At 34.4% G+C, this 16,677-nt stretch overlaps 3 protein-coding genes and 1 long non-coding RNA gene across 4 annotated transcripts; 1 reads left to right on the top strand and 3 right to left on the bottom strand.

Annotated features, from left to right (window-relative positions):
* Window positions 1-2,265: 2,265 nt before the first annotated feature.
* Window positions 2,266-4,116, bottom strand: LOC147925905 (uncharacterized). Its single transcript, XR_015584896.1, has 4 exons — window positions 3,994-4,116; window positions 3,806-3,892; window positions 3,587-3,695; window positions 2,266-2,625 (listed from the first exon to the last, which is right to left on the bottom strand). It is a non-coding gene; the product is annotated as an uncharacterized LOC147925905 (long non-coding RNA).
* Window positions 4,117-6,818: 2,702 nt separating this feature from the next.
* On the bottom strand, window positions 6,819-8,312 carry LOC104751665 (ubiquitin-fold modifier 1). Its single transcript, XM_010473665.3, has 4 exons — window positions 8,085-8,312; window positions 7,896-7,993; window positions 7,507-7,539; window positions 6,819-7,080 (listed from the first exon to the last, which is right to left on the bottom strand). The coding sequence occupies exons 1-4, from the start codon at window positions 8,150-8,152 to the stop codon at window positions 6,986-6,988; spliced, it is 294 nt and encodes a 97-aa protein (XP_010471967.1). The 5' UTR covers window positions 8,153-8,312; the 3' UTR covers window positions 6,819-6,985.
* A 176-nt stretch (window positions 8,313-8,488) lies between these two features.
* Window positions 8,489-9,972, bottom strand: LOC104751664 (pathogenesis-related thaumatin-like protein 3.5). Its single transcript, XM_010473664.3, has 3 exons — window positions 9,742-9,972; window positions 8,937-9,600; window positions 8,489-8,758 (listed from the first exon to the last, which is right to left on the bottom strand). The coding sequence occupies exons 1-3, from the start codon at window positions 9,800-9,802 to the stop codon at window positions 8,644-8,646; spliced, it is 840 nt and encodes a 279-aa protein (XP_010471966.1). The 5' UTR covers window positions 9,803-9,972; the 3' UTR covers window positions 8,489-8,643.
* A 1,872-nt stretch (window positions 9,973-11,844) lies between these two features.
* Window positions 11,845-14,420, top strand: LOC104751663 (auxin transporter-like protein 3). The gene is made up of 7 exons (XM_010473663.3): window positions 11,845-12,187; window positions 12,271-12,456; window positions 12,542-12,654; window positions 12,752-12,935; window positions 13,028-13,125; window positions 13,220-13,685; window positions 13,873-14,420. The coding sequence occupies exons 1-7, from the start codon at window positions 12,017-12,019 to the stop codon at window positions 14,065-14,067; spliced, it is 1,413 nt and encodes a 470-aa protein (XP_010471965.1). The 5' UTR covers window positions 11,845-12,016; the 3' UTR covers window positions 14,068-14,420.
* The last annotated feature ends 2,257 nt before the right edge of the window (window positions 14,421-16,677 follow it).

Below are 16,677 nucleotides of genomic sequence, written 5' to 3'. Positions count from 1 at the left end.
GATATCAAAGCCTCCAAAAATCTAAACCAACAAAACAAAAAAATAACGAAAAGTTAATAACATGTAATTAGAAAAAACCACCGAACCAAAGAGACAAATACAGAATCAAACAGATCTGGGTTTATATCAGGGAACCTGCGAGAACGCCATGATCATATCATAACTGGCTTCCAAAACACCTGCAAAAAAACGTAAGGAACATGAACAAAAGAAGAAGTAAATTAAATACGTGTGTGAAGAGGAAGAACAAAACCCGTTGAAGAAGTAGCACAGAGAAGAAGCGTGTCTAGCACTCTCATCATCCAAAACCTGAAACAACATAACAACACAACAACATTGGAACATATATAAAGCAAACCTATGCAATTTAGAAACCAAACCCTAGAAAATCCAATGATCGGTTCAAAAAAAAAAACAGAGACTGAGTTTTAGAAGAAGAAGAAGAACAAAACCCCTGAAGACGTCGTTAGCACGGAGAAGAAGCGTTTCCCTTCAATCACGCATCATCCAAAACCGGAAATAAGTACATAACGACAAGTAATTCAATCACATGAACATATGTAAAGCAAAACAACCGATGCGCAATATTTAAAAACGAAACCCTAGAAAAGAAACAAGCAAGTGAAATCCAATGATGGCGGTTCGATCGGAGAGACAGTACAAGCTATATATGCTAGAAACCACCAAACCCTAGAAAAAAGCAAAGGTGAAAATCCAATGATCGATTAGAAAGAAAAAGAAACATAGACGAGTTAAGAAGAATGTCACCGACCACCGTACGTTCGGAGTCGGAGTGACCGTTGTAGAGAGAGAGAGAGGAACTAATAAGAAGAAAAATAAAAATAAGGAAAGATGTGGGTGATGTGAGAAAAGTGTGAGAGAGCTTTCTTTTATAGATGAGGAGATTCTAGAAAACTTATACACATTGTCGGTTTAGCTATTTCCTTTTTTTCTTTTCCAATACGACAACGTCTCAACAACTAATGGACCCTAAAAGAAGAAATAAATAATTATGGTGGGCCAATTAACACCAGAGCCCAATTCCCAGAATTCTTAAACGGATTAAAATAAAACGGATCAAGTTCGTCACGGAGAAGAAGCGTTTCCATCAAAGCCAATCAAATCACTGATGATGATCCCATAAAAGCATCATCCGATCCAAAACCTGAAATAAGTACATGACGACAAGTAAATCACATGAACATGTATATAAAGCAAGCAACCTATGCGCAATATTTAAAAGCCAAACCCTAGAAAAGAAACAACCAATGTGAAAATCCAATGATCGATCGGTTCAGAAGAAAAAAAACAAAGACTGAGTTTTAGAAAGAGCGTTACCACCACCACCGTAACGCTCCGAGAGACTGTACAAGCTATGCTAGAAACCACCAAACCCTAGAAAAAAAACAAAAGTGAAAATCCAATGATCGATTAGAAAGACAGAAATAAACAGAGACGAGTTAGAAAAAAAAACAATACGCTCCGAGTCGGACCGTTGTACAGAGAGAGAGAGAGAGAGGAACTTAGAAGAAAACTAAAACTAAAGGAAAGATGTGATTTAGAGGTAAAAAAGAAGAGTGAGAGCCTTATTTTATAGATGAAAACTACATCGTCGGTTAAACTATCTCCTCTTTTAGTCTCTCCAATTTCCTTTTTTTTAATATGCTTATTATGATTTTTTCAAATAGGCTTCAATGTGATGACATGTTGTAATATATAATTTCCTCTTTTTCCATTTCTCTTTTTTTCTTCTATTTTCCTCTTCCAATTTTTTTTTTTTTTTCCTAACGGCTATGCTCGATTCTTTCCTTTTGTTTTTTCTTCCTTTCAATTTCAACTTAAATGTATTCATTGGTCAAACTAAACCAGAAACAAATTATAAGTTAGCTAGAAAATCGACGCAAACCAAATTAAATCTGGTCATCTTGAAACAATATTTTCTAAACCCGACTGCATATATATATATATATATAGTTATATACTCTTACTCATACGCTCAAAACTAAAGATAATATTAAACCTACCATCTTACCATGATAGAATCGCTGAACAAAAGAGACTTGTGAAATAATTTTCTTATTTCTTAATCGTAACAAAATATATACCAAAGGTTAAGGTAAACTATCTAAATATTGTTTCGTCATAAAATGTATAAATAATTGTTGAATTTATTAGGAAACTAATTGATTATGGAGTTCAATTTTAGTCAATGATTTATACATAAACTGCCTTATGGAGTTCAATTTTAGTCAATGATTTAGTCAATTTTAGTCAAATGATTTATGTATAAATAATTTTGACACTGCCTTTGAACTGTAAGGAAGAGAGTATTATGTTTAGTTTGGGGTTGGTATATTGTCTGCTGCATTTGATTGCTACCAGTTGAGAAGAGATTAAAAATCAACAATGCTACAACGATGAACTCTGAGGCAAAAATAACAACAGATTGCCACTCGCAAGCCCTCCTATTGAAGTTCTGAAACCTGTTTGTAAATTCTTCAGAGTCTGTACCCATATGCTGTCTGCCTCCTCTGTTTGTTTTTTAAGAAGGATCTCACACAAAAGTCAAAACGTGTGACACAATCAGTCAATCAAAGCCACCACCGATCAATATTCCTCCACAATCTAAATCAACAAGAAAACAGACAAGTAAATAAGAAGAAGTTCCAAAGATGGAATCCCCAAGTTCATTGCTTTTGAGACAAACTGTAGACTTGAAAGGAATCTAGGCAAACAAGTCCAGACAGAAGTTCTACTTGCATCACTCAAATTCCTATACGAAGATAATGATTTCACATAGAAAGAGAAAACACCATCCCAAACAGAAGTGGTTAGCATTTAAACAACCATCAAAAGCATATGAGAGTAGGATTAAACACTGCATATTATAAAAAAATAAAACTCAATCACAAGAAAATAACATGGCAAAATAATGTTGAAGACTCCCCAATGGCACTGTCCAAATCTTACTGTTAACCTGTGTAACAAGAATATGTCTAGCTTTCTGCATAAGATGAGCTCATACTAAAGACAATCCTAAAAGACACCAATATATTCGATACAAAAACTACGTTAGTAGACACATCCATCTTGAAAAGGACAAAAAAGAAGTACAAACGCATATAAAAAAAAAAGGAACTTATGATCATTCTTTCATCTGACTGCTAATAGACTGCAAAGGACAGAATCAAGTGATGGATGAAGATATACAGCTAAAAGACACACAGAAGAGAAATAATAACAAAAATGAAACATACCAATTGAGATCAACAACTAATGAGGAAATCAAAGCTTAAAAATACCCAGTAAACATATAACAATCAGAAGAAAATTACAGATAGACAAAGGCGTCAAGACAAATAAACCCAAAAAGATGGAAGCCCCATGGAGACAACTTGTAGACTTGAAAGGAATCTAGGCAAACAAGTCTAAACAGAACTTCTACATGCATCATTCAAATTCACATAGAAAGAGAAACACACATCCCAATTCCCAAACAGAAGTGATTAGCATTTAAACCATAGAAAAATGCTAATCATGAAATCAGAAAGAGTAAAAGAGAAAGGGGAAGAAAAAATGACCATACCTCCAAGGAAAAGAGAAGCAACCACCAACGAGGTAACAGAGAATACTGTAGATGAAAAGTTAACAAAATGGAACTACGTACCTCCTTCACACTCTCGACATTCCACGACCTAACGCAAGCGAAGAAAAACATTAGCTTATCACACTGTGAACAGTAAAAATATAGCCAATATTGAATAAAATAACTGATAGGGGAAAAGGTGTAAAGATGCGAGGCAACCTGAAAGTTAAACTCAGAAATCAAACGCTCCCAATGTTTGTTTTTTCACTTTAAATCTCCCACACAGTGATCCAAGTTCCTCATGATCTGCATCAAAGAGAGACAGAGATGTTTTTTTAACAGTAAAAATATAGCCAATATTGAATTAAACAACTGATAGGGAAAAAGGTGTAAAGATGCGAGGCAACCTGAAAGTTAAACTAAGAAATCAAACGCTCCCACAATGTTTGTTTTTTCACTTTGAACCTCCCACACAGTAATCCAAGCTCCTCATGATCTGCATCAAAGAGAGACAGAGATGTTTTTTTCACTTTATATAGAAAAAAATAGAAAAAATTGGTTAAGTGGAAGAAGACTACCTGAAGATGTAGCGCAGAGAGGACTTTGTAATAGTGATGGATGATTTGAAACCCTAGCTTGCTCGATCAAATCAGATAAGAGTTGAACTTAAACAATAGTGATGGATGATTTGAAACAAAACCTTGAGGGGTTCTTCTTCTTCCTGCATTGGTAGAGCTAGCAGCTATGTTTGTAACACTCGCTGCCCTGCAGTCAGTGAGACAAGCGAGACATGAAATTAGAAAAAAAACATCAACCACTAGAATCACTTTGAAGTTAATTAAACTTGAAACAGAACGAAGTAAAGAAATACAGAGGATATTGAGATTACTTACAGAGCAAGAAGAGGAATTTCCCATCTTTGGTCATAAAATAGTGATGAGGAGGAAAGAGTTTCAATCATGCAGTGAGATATGGAGTGGAGTAGAATGATGTTGTAACAATTTGGCTACCACGTGTCTTGATTTTGCTGAATCAGGTTTGGTTGTTCTAGCCGGCTATGTTTTTCTAACACTCGTTTCCCTGGAGTAAGGCCATCAACACACAAACACAAAAAAAATCTATTAGAAGAGGAACGTGAAACCATATTTGGGTAACAGAATGGTGATTAAGAATGTGAGGTACCTTTTAACATTTTTCTGATGAATGCCTTTGGCTTGAGAATAACTGTGACTGGTTTGTTTGGCTTGAGTGCAGATGGATTTCTCAGCGGACTAGCTAATCTGCTCAGACGTTCGCATCCCGGAGATTAGTGCTGAATAAACAAAAAGAAGAAGAAGAAAACGAATTAGAGTGGCCTCTCATGATCTCACTTAACAACAATACAATCTTACAAAGAATGATATAGAACCTGGCCTTGTTACCTCTGTGCTTGCTTTGGTAGGTAGGAGAAAGTTGTTATTCCCTGAGGCTTGCTTTGTGTGTTGTAGCTACTGGTTCTAACACGGCACTATATCCTGCAATAACACACAAGAATGGTTAAAAATAGTAGAGTTGACCTTAAACAATTGTGAAGGATGATTGAAACAAAACCTGGAGGGGTTCTTCTTCATCTTCTTCTTCTTGGATGTTGCTCATGGTCTCATTCATGGATTGGTAAAGCTAGCTAGCAGCTCTGTTTGTGACACTCGTTTCCCTGCAATTAGTGAGACAATCAATCAACAACAGATGAAATTAAGAAAAACCATCTAGAATCAGTCAAATAAGTAAAAAGATGAGAGTAGTTTAAGAGAAATACGCCATGGAAACAACAAGGTCCTCCCATCCTCACTTGGACCATTCATCAAGAAGAAAAAAGATGGAATTCAGTTGCATAACCTGAATAAAGCTCAATCAAACGTCAAGAGTAACAACCATTAAAAAGCATAACCTGAATTAAGCTCAATCAAACGTCAAAGTAACAACCATTAAAAAGCATAACCTGTGATCCCGACGCTCTGGCCCGTAAAACCCCACACCAAGAACCGGATATCCTGAAACACCACCAGATAAAAAAAGGAAGTCAGAGCAATTGAACACGAAACAACAACGATGGTGATGAGGTGATGAATAAGACCAAATTATATGCGAAGATGTAAAAATGCAAACCTCTGGTCTACAGTCTACAGAGCTTAATTAAGAGCCCGATCGAAGGCTAACGAGGCCATCTCCCTTGGCCATTACTTGACTGCAGTGTTGGGCTCGGAACCTGAGAGAGAGAGAGTGAGAGAGAGAACAAAATCATCAGGTCATATAGTCAATGGAGAAGAGGATTTGGCCACAAAATAGAGGATTTCGTATTCACTCTCAAAGCATAGAAGAATCACAGATATATATATATATATATATATAGAGTCAGAGAGAGAGATAGAGTGGAACCAGAGAGGCGATCGTAGCCGGAATGATAGACGACGGCCTGCGTCGGAGATGAGTGAATCGCTTCGTTCGACGATGGTACGAAACGCAGCCTCTCCCATCGTTTGTTTCTATCGGACGGTCTCGTCTCGTCTCCGATTGATGAGCGATAAAAACCCTGCCGCGTTATCGGACCGTAGATCGAACCTCCAGGAACCCTAATTCTCGAGAAACTTCAATTTTTTTTCAGTGAAGAGTCTCTCTCTCTCAGATACTTAAATTTTTTGATTTCTCACTCTCTCAGGGAAGAAATAAGAAGGAAGTGATGACGATTGACGAGAGAGAGTATTTATAAACAGATGTGTTTACGTTGCAAAATAAAAATAGGAAATCCCGAATCCTTATTTTTCTAAGAAACAACAAAAGGAAATTCTTATTTGTAATTATCGAAAAAAAGAAATTGCTCAATCAGTTTTCCCTTTTTTCTACACAATAAATTTATTTTATTATAACCTACATGAGCCTATTATTAACAAAAGCCCCACAACTTTAATTATGAGCCCAAAACAAAACCCTAATGAAGATTATATAATAATTGTCAACAAAACAAAAAAAACAAACGTGATTTTTAGAATCAGACTTCCACTAATCAATTCATTCATTCTTCTTATTTGAGGCTGTTCATGGAAGAATTATTTTGATATATAAACCACAAAGCAGGACTTTAATCCAATAAAATATAAGCGCAAACACTCATCCAACGGGCTTGATCCCATAGCTTAATCAGATCGGAAGCTTCAAGATGGTAAGAGAGACCAATTCAAGTTCTTTTTAGTGCGCATTATCTAAAAGCATATATATAAACTTGGGGACCAAATCCAGTTCACTTAATCCGTAAGAGGATGTATAAGCGCATTACACATTATTTATTCAAAGAAGGATGTAATCCAAATATGTTGGTTATTATATGTTTTTAAAAGGTATGGGAACAGAGATTTACTGATTGCTTCAACCTTCATGGATCCCCATGATCACAAACGCAGCTCCAACTCTATCACGCGGGATCAGTCTTAGTTCAGACCCATGCTTCAGGAACACGTTTCCTGCCCATCACTCATATCATTAACATTCGAGAAACTACTAGTTATAGAGGAAAAAGATAAATCATAGTGGACCACGAAGAAGCTTGATTTCCGTAATGACCACACTTCTGTTTAGTTGAGCATTAAACGGGACAGCTGAGAAATATTACAGCAAAACCCGACTGTGCGATAAAATAAAATCTAATCAAAGGTTGTTATCTGGCATTCCTATGGACACTGAAGTCACTTAGAGACTAAGCTCTTTATAAGCTTACAAGTTACTAGAGATGAGAAGAAGAAGACATTAAGGATCTTCTAAGAACTTTTGAAGGAGATTTGCAAACAAAAATAAAACTGGGAATTCCAATGACTTAAAAGATATAGAACTGCAGAGAAACAAGCAATCAACCAATCCAAATGTTTTAGTAGCACTATTGAAAATTATACCTGCACTCTGCTGAGGATTGATCCCGATCCCATCTGCACACATTATAATACAGATACATCACAACCAAAACCTAATGACAAAATCAGCCAAAACCAATAGACCAAACCACACCCCTAAAAATCAATGTTTAGTCTATTCAATACAACTCCCTCTTCTTCATCTTCCGGCACTAGAAAGCTTTTGACTTTTAAACTTTGTAGACACAGAAATTGCGGAGAGAAGAGAGTTACATGCATAAATATGACAACATAGCTGAAATGAATAAAAGGCCCAAATTCGAATTCGAATAACTCTGATCGCAATTATGCTTGGTGATGCGATTTCCTAAGGCCAAGATGAATCGATCTCAATATGAATTATGCTATATAATAAGGGTTTAATTTACTACCATTAGTGATGATGGCGCTGGTTTGTGGAGGAACCTTGAACTCCTCTGCTGCGAATTTCAGAACCGCCGTAAACGGAGCTCCCTCCGGTACGCTGAAACTGATTCGGAAAACAAAAACAACCCAGAGATCAATCACAAGGCAAATCCAATAACGTAAATCTAAACAATGAGGTGTCTGAATTAGCGTACACTTTGAAAGGAAGCTTAGGATCCGAAGTCAGAGTGACTTTGAAGGAGACTTTTCCACCAGTAGCCATTTTTTCCCGACGAGGGAGGAGATCAGATTAGCACGGCGATAATGGCGTTTCTTCGTTTTCCTCGCGTTTCGATGACGCGCAATACACCAAAAAGGTCCAAAAGGGTTCCGAGTCTTTGAGTAAACCAGTTAAATTATTATCATAAGTGGAACTTCACTTTGGGCCCATTTTTGGCCCATCTATTATTATATTACGAGTTTTTACATTTTGACCTCTGTATTTATCGTTTTCTTTAGATTATGATCCTGATTTTTAGAAAATTCGCAGTTTTGACCTGAAGTTTAGAATTTCATGTTTTGACCATCATTGTACGATTACATTTTGACCTGCATGCAGTTTTAAATTAACACTTTGGATTGCAATTATGTGTGTTTCTATCACACTCAAACCTTACATTTACCAACACATGAAATCTAAATATGAACAAATGAGAAATTTTCCACGAGAGAAAAAAAAAACTTATTTATCTAAAATTACGAGACGCGAAATTCTTAGCTAAAAACAACAAGAGAAAATATCAATACAAGCCAGAATCTCCCAGTCATCGTCTTAAATCCATTGCTGCATCCCAGCTTGTTATCATGGTACGTGCACACTGGCTTCTTCCTATACATACAAAACAACAACAATCAAAGTTTATTACACCCCACACACACCCCCCCCCCCCCTTACACAAACAAAATTTTTGGTTTTTATGGTGTTTAGGGTTTTTTTTTTTTTTTTTAAGGGTATTTTTAGAACAAAAAAAGTATATTAATTAGGCATAATTATAATTAAGGCAAACCTGGAGGAACAGAAAGAGATGATGTAATCAGAGGCGGAACAAGTGAAGATACTGGTCGGATCATCATACGCATAACTATAAGCAGTAGGACAAGCTTGCTTGAAGATCTTTGAGTAATATGTTGGTTGACACACCACGGGGTTCCCATAAACTCCTCTGCAACAATACTCATCTCTATCAAACACATCACAAGCACTCCTACACGATATCACTTTTCCGTTTGATTTAACGGCGAGCTCCGACGGACAATGTGGCCTCAGGTCGGCGACGCAACCAGCCACGCTGCAGTTCCCTTTCCCGTTCATCGGAGTTACCGCCATCGGGAGGTTGAATCCGTCGACGAGGCTCACGTCGTAGAAATCCACTGCGGCTAATGTGAACTCGGCTAGTGAAGCCGGTGGTTTTCCGGAGGCTGAGCATTTTAGGGTTGAGCCGCATGAACCGGTTTCGCAGGTTCCGGTTCCGGTTGAGTCGAATTTGCAGCCGGTTCGTCCCCAAATTCTGCCTGACCAGCCTACTGGTGCGGTGAACACGATGGATTGACCCGGTTTGAGCTCGAATCCTCCGCCGTTGAAGTTTTCACCGGGAGTTATGGCCGGCCAGATCTTTTGGTCGCATGAGTTCACGATCGTGAACACTCGAGCTGATTCAGACCATTTTGTTCCTTTGGAATAATACACACAAGTTCTAATCGTTATCAAAACCCTTAAGTAATATCTAGACAAGGATTAAACCCAAAAAAAAATATCTAGACAAGGACTGACGTTGACCGGTCCAAAGTAATGTAATGTTTTGAATTGGTTACCTGATAAAAACGTGAGAAAGAGTAACAAGATCCTTGGTGACAAACTGAAACGAGTTGGCATCTTTACTGGAAAAGATTTAGCGATCAAATTATCATGTAGAGTTCGATCGGTTTATACGAAGAATTAATGAAGTGAGATTGCCTTTTTTAAGGGGAAAAAAGGAGAGGATAACTTGCATGGGGAGTCTATATGTCAAGATATAATAATCGTTTTAAGTATAGTCTAAACACACAAACCAAGTTACTATCTGTACGTATTTACTATTTTTCAGACAAGAGGTTCTTTGTTTTGGAATCTGGGAAAGAGTTAGTTATTGGTATTCCTTTCCTGATGCTTCATGCAAGTATTCTTCGGGATGCTGTTTTGGTTAAGGTAGTCAAGTTCAAAAGGTTGGGATATCATATAGTACTTATAATATATACTTATTATTTGATTAATATATACAGCAGTTCTGGTTGGACACACATATATATACTTAAAATATAATGGAAATGTCAAATAAATATTTTTTTTTTTGACAATCAATGTCAAATAAATTTATATAGTAGATATATGTGGCATTTTATCTGTCTAGTAATTTCTTCTATTTGTTCATGCAAATTTGGATGATTCTCTTGTTGTCTTGTATATCTTTATGTCTTCCTCTTGTATGTTAGCCTTCCATAATTAGTTTCCATGTGGCTTTCACTTAATGATATACTTAGCTAGGCCTACTTGATGGCTCATATGGCTAATTGATTTCAAATTCAAATGGATCATTCTTCGGCCCATTTCTGCAGTTTGTTTTTCAATAAATTTGTATTATTCTCTCTTTTCGTCACACTCACACTGTTAAAGAATATATATAGTGTAGTGTGTATGGTTTTTTTCGTCAGCAGATTTTATAATGAAGATAAACTCCAAACAAATATCACCATTCACCACACATGCACCAGTAAGATTATCAGTCACTTGCACTAATTTCAGGAATACTTATAAGTTATAATCAGTCACTTGCACTAATTTCCAATACTATCACCGATGATATCAAATCTTTGCTCTATTTGGGGATGGTAATATTAATTCATTTTTTGTTGTTGGATTACAGATAACACAATAGCGTATAGGTACAGTAAAAGGAAACTATAAGTATAATATATCACCAACCAAACTTAAAAACTATATAATATTGATATGTATATTTTATGTAAAATGGTGAGCAGTTTTCTTTCCGCTGCCATACATTTTTGGCCGGGTTAAAAAAGCTATAAAGATTTAAATCGATGATGCCGTCTCATTAATAATTCGATTCGATCCATTGTCAAAAGCTATAGTGGATATATATAGAAATTAGAAAAGGAGAAATTTTTAAAAGAGAGTGAGATTTAAAATAAGGCTAAGACAGCTAGACACGTGTGGTAATTATGTTAAGCACTAATCCCACCTGATTAGCCATCATTCTTTCCATTGGATCCATCTCCAACCCTCGATTACCTCACAAATCACTATTTCCTTCCTGTCTTTTTAACTAAATCAAGCTTTTGGACTTTGGATATGTCTGGTGCACAATATGGTAGACAGGGGCATAAATTTATGTAATTTCAAGTTCCAATTAACAGCTATGCAATATAATCGGACAAAACATATAAACTTAGAAATATAATTTGATTATTATACATCCTTACGCAAAAAAAAAAGGACCACTATGTTTAACTCATTGTTCTAGTTGTTACTACAATCATCATGATTCAAATAATTGTTAATGATAATAGTAGTTTTAAACTTTTTCAAAAACATCATTGTCGTCACTTCTGTTGTCAATTTACAATTAGTCTACTCTCACTCTTTGCTTTTAAACTTTAAAAATCTATGATTAGTGAACCCTCTTTATTTTGCATATTATCGGGGTCAATATAAAATAAACAATCTAAAACCGGGCCTACCCGCTCGTGTAATGCTTTAGAAATCTGGCCCATAAGCCCAACGACAAAACAAGCCCACTAAAAAAACAATCCACGCTCGCCGAAAACAGTAACACTGACAAGTAGGTGATATAACTCCGTCACCTACCAATAATAAACCAATATTTACATGACACCACTTCAGCTGTGACCAAAGGCTTTGTCCCGACACTCGTTACTCAATAATTGCCTCCAGAGGAAAAAGAATCCATAAGAAAAACAATAATTATTTTTTAAAAATTAATGGTTATCTTCATTAATCTATTTAAAGAGTGGAAGCAAAGAAGCTAAAGAAACTGAGAGAGAGAGAGAACTCAGAGAAGAAAGGAAAAAAATGGCGGCAGAGAAAATAGAGACAGTGGTCGCAGGAAATTACTTAGAAATGGAGAGAGAAGAAGAAAACATAAGTGGTAACAATAAATCTTCAGCTAAAACAAAGCTTTCGAACTTCTTCTGGCATGGAGGTTCTGTCTACGATGCTTGGTTTAGTTGTGCTTCAAATCAGGTACATATGCTTTACACATATATTTACAAGATTTATGTCTGTAATGTGATCGTCGTCTTTCTAAGCTGTGATAATAATGGCAGGTGGCGCAAGTTCTATTGACTTTACCGTACTCGTTCTCACAACTTGGGATGATGTCGGGAATTTTGTTTCAACTCTTTTATGGATTATTGGGAAGCTGGACTGCTTATCTCATTAGTGTTCTTTACGTAGAGTACCGAACTCGTAAAGAACGAGAAAAATTCGATTTCCGTAATCACGTTATTCAGGTTTTTATTCCACCTCTAATTCTTGTGACTAGTGTGTTATGGTATTATTGGAAATTTTAACTTTCTGTTTTGTTTTTTTATAAAGTGGTTTGAGGTGCTAGATGGACTGTTGGGGAAACATTGGAGGAACATTGGATTGTTCTTTAATTGCACTTTTCTTCTCTTTGGATCCGTTATTCAACTCATTGCTTGTGCCAGGTAAATTAATTAATATTTCGATTCCATTATATCTTGATTATTATATGTTTTTTTCCATATTGGGAAGTTTATTAATAATATAACAATGATTTTGTAGCAATATATATTATATTAATGACAAATTGGACAAGAGGACATGGACATACATATTTGGCGCGTGTTGTGCAACAACTGTTTTTATTCCTTCCTTCCACAATTATAGAATTTGGTCATTCCTCGGACTCGCTATGACCACGTACACTTCTTGGTATCTCACCATTGCTTCTCTCCTTCACGGCCAGGTCAATTGGATTTTTTAAGTCTTGTATACTTTCTATAATATATAGTCTTGGTTACTGTTATTAATTAAGATTAACCTTTTTAATAATTAAAGGCTGAGGATGTGAAACACTCGGGTCCAACCACAATGGTGCTTTACTTCACCGGAGCCACCAACATTCTCTACACCTTCGGTGGCCACGCCGTCACTGTGTAAACACTTTTTTTTTCTTTTCATAAAACTAGAATTCCTGAACTTTTATTAATTATATATATATATATATACTAAAAAATATGTTTTATCTAGGGAGATAATGCACGCGATGTGGAAACCGCAAAAGTTCAAGGCGATATATCTACTAGCGACTATATATGTACTAACGCTAACGCTACCATCCGCGTCTGCGGTTTATTGGGCGTTTGGCGATCAGTTGCTAACTCATTCCAATGCACTTTCTCTCCTCCCTAAGTCCGGTTTTAGAGACACGGCGGTGATCCTCATGCTTATTCATCAGTTCATAACGTTCGGATTTGCATCTACACCGTTATATTTTGTGTGGGAGAAATTGATAGGTGTGCACGAGACGAAGAGCATGTTCAAAAGAGCCATGGCTAGATTACCCGTGGTTGTGCCCATATGGTTCTTAGCGATTATCTTTCCCTTTTTCGGACCAATCAATTCTGCGGTCGGATCTCTCTTAGTTAGTTTCACTGTCTACATCATACCAGCACTGGCACATATGCTTACTTTTGCTCCTGCTCCTTCCAGAGAGGTTAGATACTTTTCCGTCTTCCAAAACATGTCATTTTATTTTATTTTATTGCATAAAGAGTTACATACTAAAATTTTAAGAATAAGGTTACAAAAATGTGTAGTTTATTTTTAACCATACTATATAAAAGTTTATTAGATAATTTTAAAGTTTATGTTAAAAATGTTAATTTTGATAACTTTGATAGAATGCGGTGGAAAGGCCGCCGAGAATGGTGGGAGGATGGATGGGGACTTACTGCATAAACATATTCGTGGTGGTTTGGGTATTCGTCGTTGGATTTGGGTTCGGAGGATGGGCAAGTATGGTCAACTTTGTTCGCCAGATCGACACTTTTGGTCTCTTTACCAAATGCTACCAATGTCCTCCTCACAAGCCATAATATATCAAGACCTTCTAGAAAGAGGGTTTCATTTGAGGAGAATTTTATTTTGCAAGGTCGAATATATAAGTTTAGATCATTTTATTAGAATTGAATTAAAAAAAAAAAAAATCACAACTCTTTGTAATTGTTTGACGACAATAATCTTTTTTACTTCGGGTTTGGTTAATTTGTTATGGTGAGTTGTTTTTGGTAAATTGGGGTTTTTTTTTTCCTTAGTTAAGGTGTGATGGCTATCTTACGCCAACCCTATGTATTAGTTATTGTTCTTATAATATTTCTTGTGTGTTTATGTGTGATCCCTTTATTTTTGTAGTACTTGAGAAAGAAAAAAAAATCGAAATTTTCCATAATTTTTTCTTTTTTGTAGTACTTGAGATTAAATTCTTTCCTTATTTGATGAGCATTGAGGGTTCTAATTTAAAATATATATATACATTTTTGAAATACATTTTGGATTTTACCTTTTTAATTTTGCTTATTTAACATTTTAGTCCCTAAAAATTGCACTAAAAGCAATAAGTAAAATATGGTAAATTGACAAAATTAATTTTTTATAGAAACTAATTAATTCTACTTAAATTACTTATTAATAGCAACTTTCTTTTCTATATATGTGTTCCAAGATAAAAAAAAATAGAAAATCAATCATTAAACTGTATACACTGAAAATAAACAATCAGTTAAATTAAACAATTATATATCAAACAAAACAATAATAGTATTATTTTAAATAAATAAAACAGTTAATTATTCTGATTAATCATACTATATTAATTGGGAAATACAAAATATGAAACTGACCTTAAAATGTGTAAAAAAAATACATTCAATTGCCATTAAAAAAATTGAATTAATCTTAGTTAATTAATTAAATAAAGAAAATTAATTAAAAAGAAAAAAACGCTACCAGATCAAATATAAAAAAATCTAAAAAATATATATATTTTCTCTCTCTAATAAATTATAGACGAAAATTACTAAATATATTTTTTAAAAATATAAACCAATCAGAATTTCAAAAACTAAGATTTTATATCCAAGTACACAATATAATTATTTTTAACAACTAAATTTCAAAGATTTTGTTAAGATTTCAAATTATGATTCTCCTATCATCTTTATATTCTTTTTTACAAATTTTTTAGAATTTTCATATAATACTTATAATTAGTAAAATGCAGAATGTTTTCTGCATATGTTGTGATTTGAATTTTTTAAAACGAAGATATGTTACTCAATCTAAAAAGAATGTGTGTTTTAATTTCTACATTAGCGGGTTGGTCTAACTAAATTTATATAGATGATAAATTAATAATTTTTCTTTGTTCAAAATTATAATATTAACACTACTACTTCATATTTCACAAAATAATGATGCAAATACAACAAACAAACAATATAAAACTGTAATATATGTCAAAAAAAATAAAATAATATAATATTCTAAAATAATTAGTATTCAAAAAGACTAATAGATTTACAGAATAATTTAGCCAATCTAGCTTTGAAATAGAGTCATAACAATTTAGCTAAATAATTCTCTTTGTAAAGATTTTCTTTAATCAATATATTTCATTTGTGGAAAAAAAAAAGATTTACATAACAATTAAAATAAATATTATCTCAAACAAAATAACTTTGTTAAAAAAAAATATAACAATAATTTTTATTATTATATTATAATTTTTTTAAAATGTTTATCTCCTGGTATAACTATAAATCTGCAATCAGTCCGTTGAAAATGATGTTATGGAAATGCATGATTTAGAATTATAATAACCTTTTGCATACATATTGTATCTTTGAAGCAAATCAAGTATATCTCGATTCTAAACATTTTAACACTTTATTTCTGAATGTGAGTGATCGTGAAATGAATTCATCATGGGCAAATAAGTAAGCATCACATCAAAAAAGGCAATTTTTCTTTTTTTTTTTTTTTCATAAAGGAGGCAAAAGCTTATGGCAGGCGGATGTCAGTATGACAATATGTTAAGACTTAGGCAGCCTTTCTTACAAGGCACTGGCTGACCATCACAATCGGGTTAAATTTCTCACATCACCCATTGATTCAATGGTTGGTAGAGTACTCAAGTGAAGAGTGAATAATTGAGTAATTGACATTGCGGAAACGTTTTGCTAGTGATATGATATTTTTCTTAGGATGTAATTTAAGGTATAAGCTACACGTCACAACAACAATAAAAAAGTGAACCATATAGCTTTTTAGTCGCAATAATTAAGTAGGAACAAGCTCACTATTTGGTTTACGCGAGAGACCTGACATTTGGGTTGATTTTTCGAGATGGTGACATTTGACTTACAAGGGTACTAACCAAAAAAGAAACTAATTAAATTCTAATAATCAACACTAATATCAAAACGAAACTATTATACTTATCTAATAAATATTTAATTCAGTCATGTTGATGTCATTCCGAAAATAATAGAAATTTGAAATTATATTAAACATTTAACCTTTGTATGAAAAAAACATTTACAGCATTACTCATATACATACGTAATTCATTTTATTGCATGCCGGAGCAACTAGCCTTAAAAAAATGATTGCACTATATAAGATATGATAAATAAAAAAAGTGCTTA

Source organism: Camelina sativa, chromosome 16, assembly GCF_030686135.1.
Source record: "Camelina sativa cultivar CO46 ecotype springtype chromosome 16, ASM3068613v1".
NCBI lineage: Eukaryota > Viridiplantae > Streptophyta > Magnoliopsida > Brassicales > Brassicaceae > Camelina > Camelina sativa.
The sequence above is the reverse complement of the archived record's forward strand: the minus strand, read 5'-3'. Positions and strand labels throughout refer to the sequence as shown.

Bases quoted from the DNA above. Each gene is read 5' to 3' on its own strand.
- LOC104751665 (XM_010473665.3), bottom strand. From the start codon at position 8,152: ATGGCTACTGGTGGAAAAGTCTCCTTCAAAGTCACTCTGACTTCGGAT. The intron at 7,994-8,084 runs GTACGCTAATTC...TTTCCGAATCAG, and splicing joins CCTAAGCTTCCTTTCAAAGT to TTTCAGCGTACCGGAGGGAG. The intron at 7,081-7,506 runs GTATAATTTTCA...AGTGATGGGCAG, and splicing joins CAATCCTCAGCAGAGTGCAG to GAAACGTGTTCCTGAAGCAT.
- LOC104751664 (XM_010473664.3), bottom strand. From the start codon at position 9,802: ATGCCAACTCGTTTCAGTTTGTCACCAAGGATCTTGTTACTCTTTCTC. The intron at 9,601-9,741 runs GTAACCAATTCA...ATTATTCCAAAG, and splicing joins CTTTCTCACGTTTTTATCAG to GAACAAAATGGTCTGAATCA. The intron at 8,759-8,936 runs GTTTGCCTTAAT...TTGTATGTATAG, and splicing joins ATCTCTTTCTGTTCCTCCAG to GAAGAAGCCAGTGTGCACGT.
- LOC104751663 (XM_010473663.3), top strand. From the start codon at position 12,017: ATGGCGGCAGAGAAAATAGAGACAGTGGTCGCAGGAAATTACTTAGAA. The intron at 12,457-12,541 runs GTTTTTATTCCA...TTTTTTATAAAG, and splicing joins TCCGTAATCACGTTATTCAG to TGGTTTGAGGTGCTAGATGG. The intron at 13,686-13,872 runs GTTAGATACTTT...TAACTTTGATAG, and splicing joins CTCCTGCTCCTTCCAGAGAG to AATGCGGTGGAAAGGCCGCC.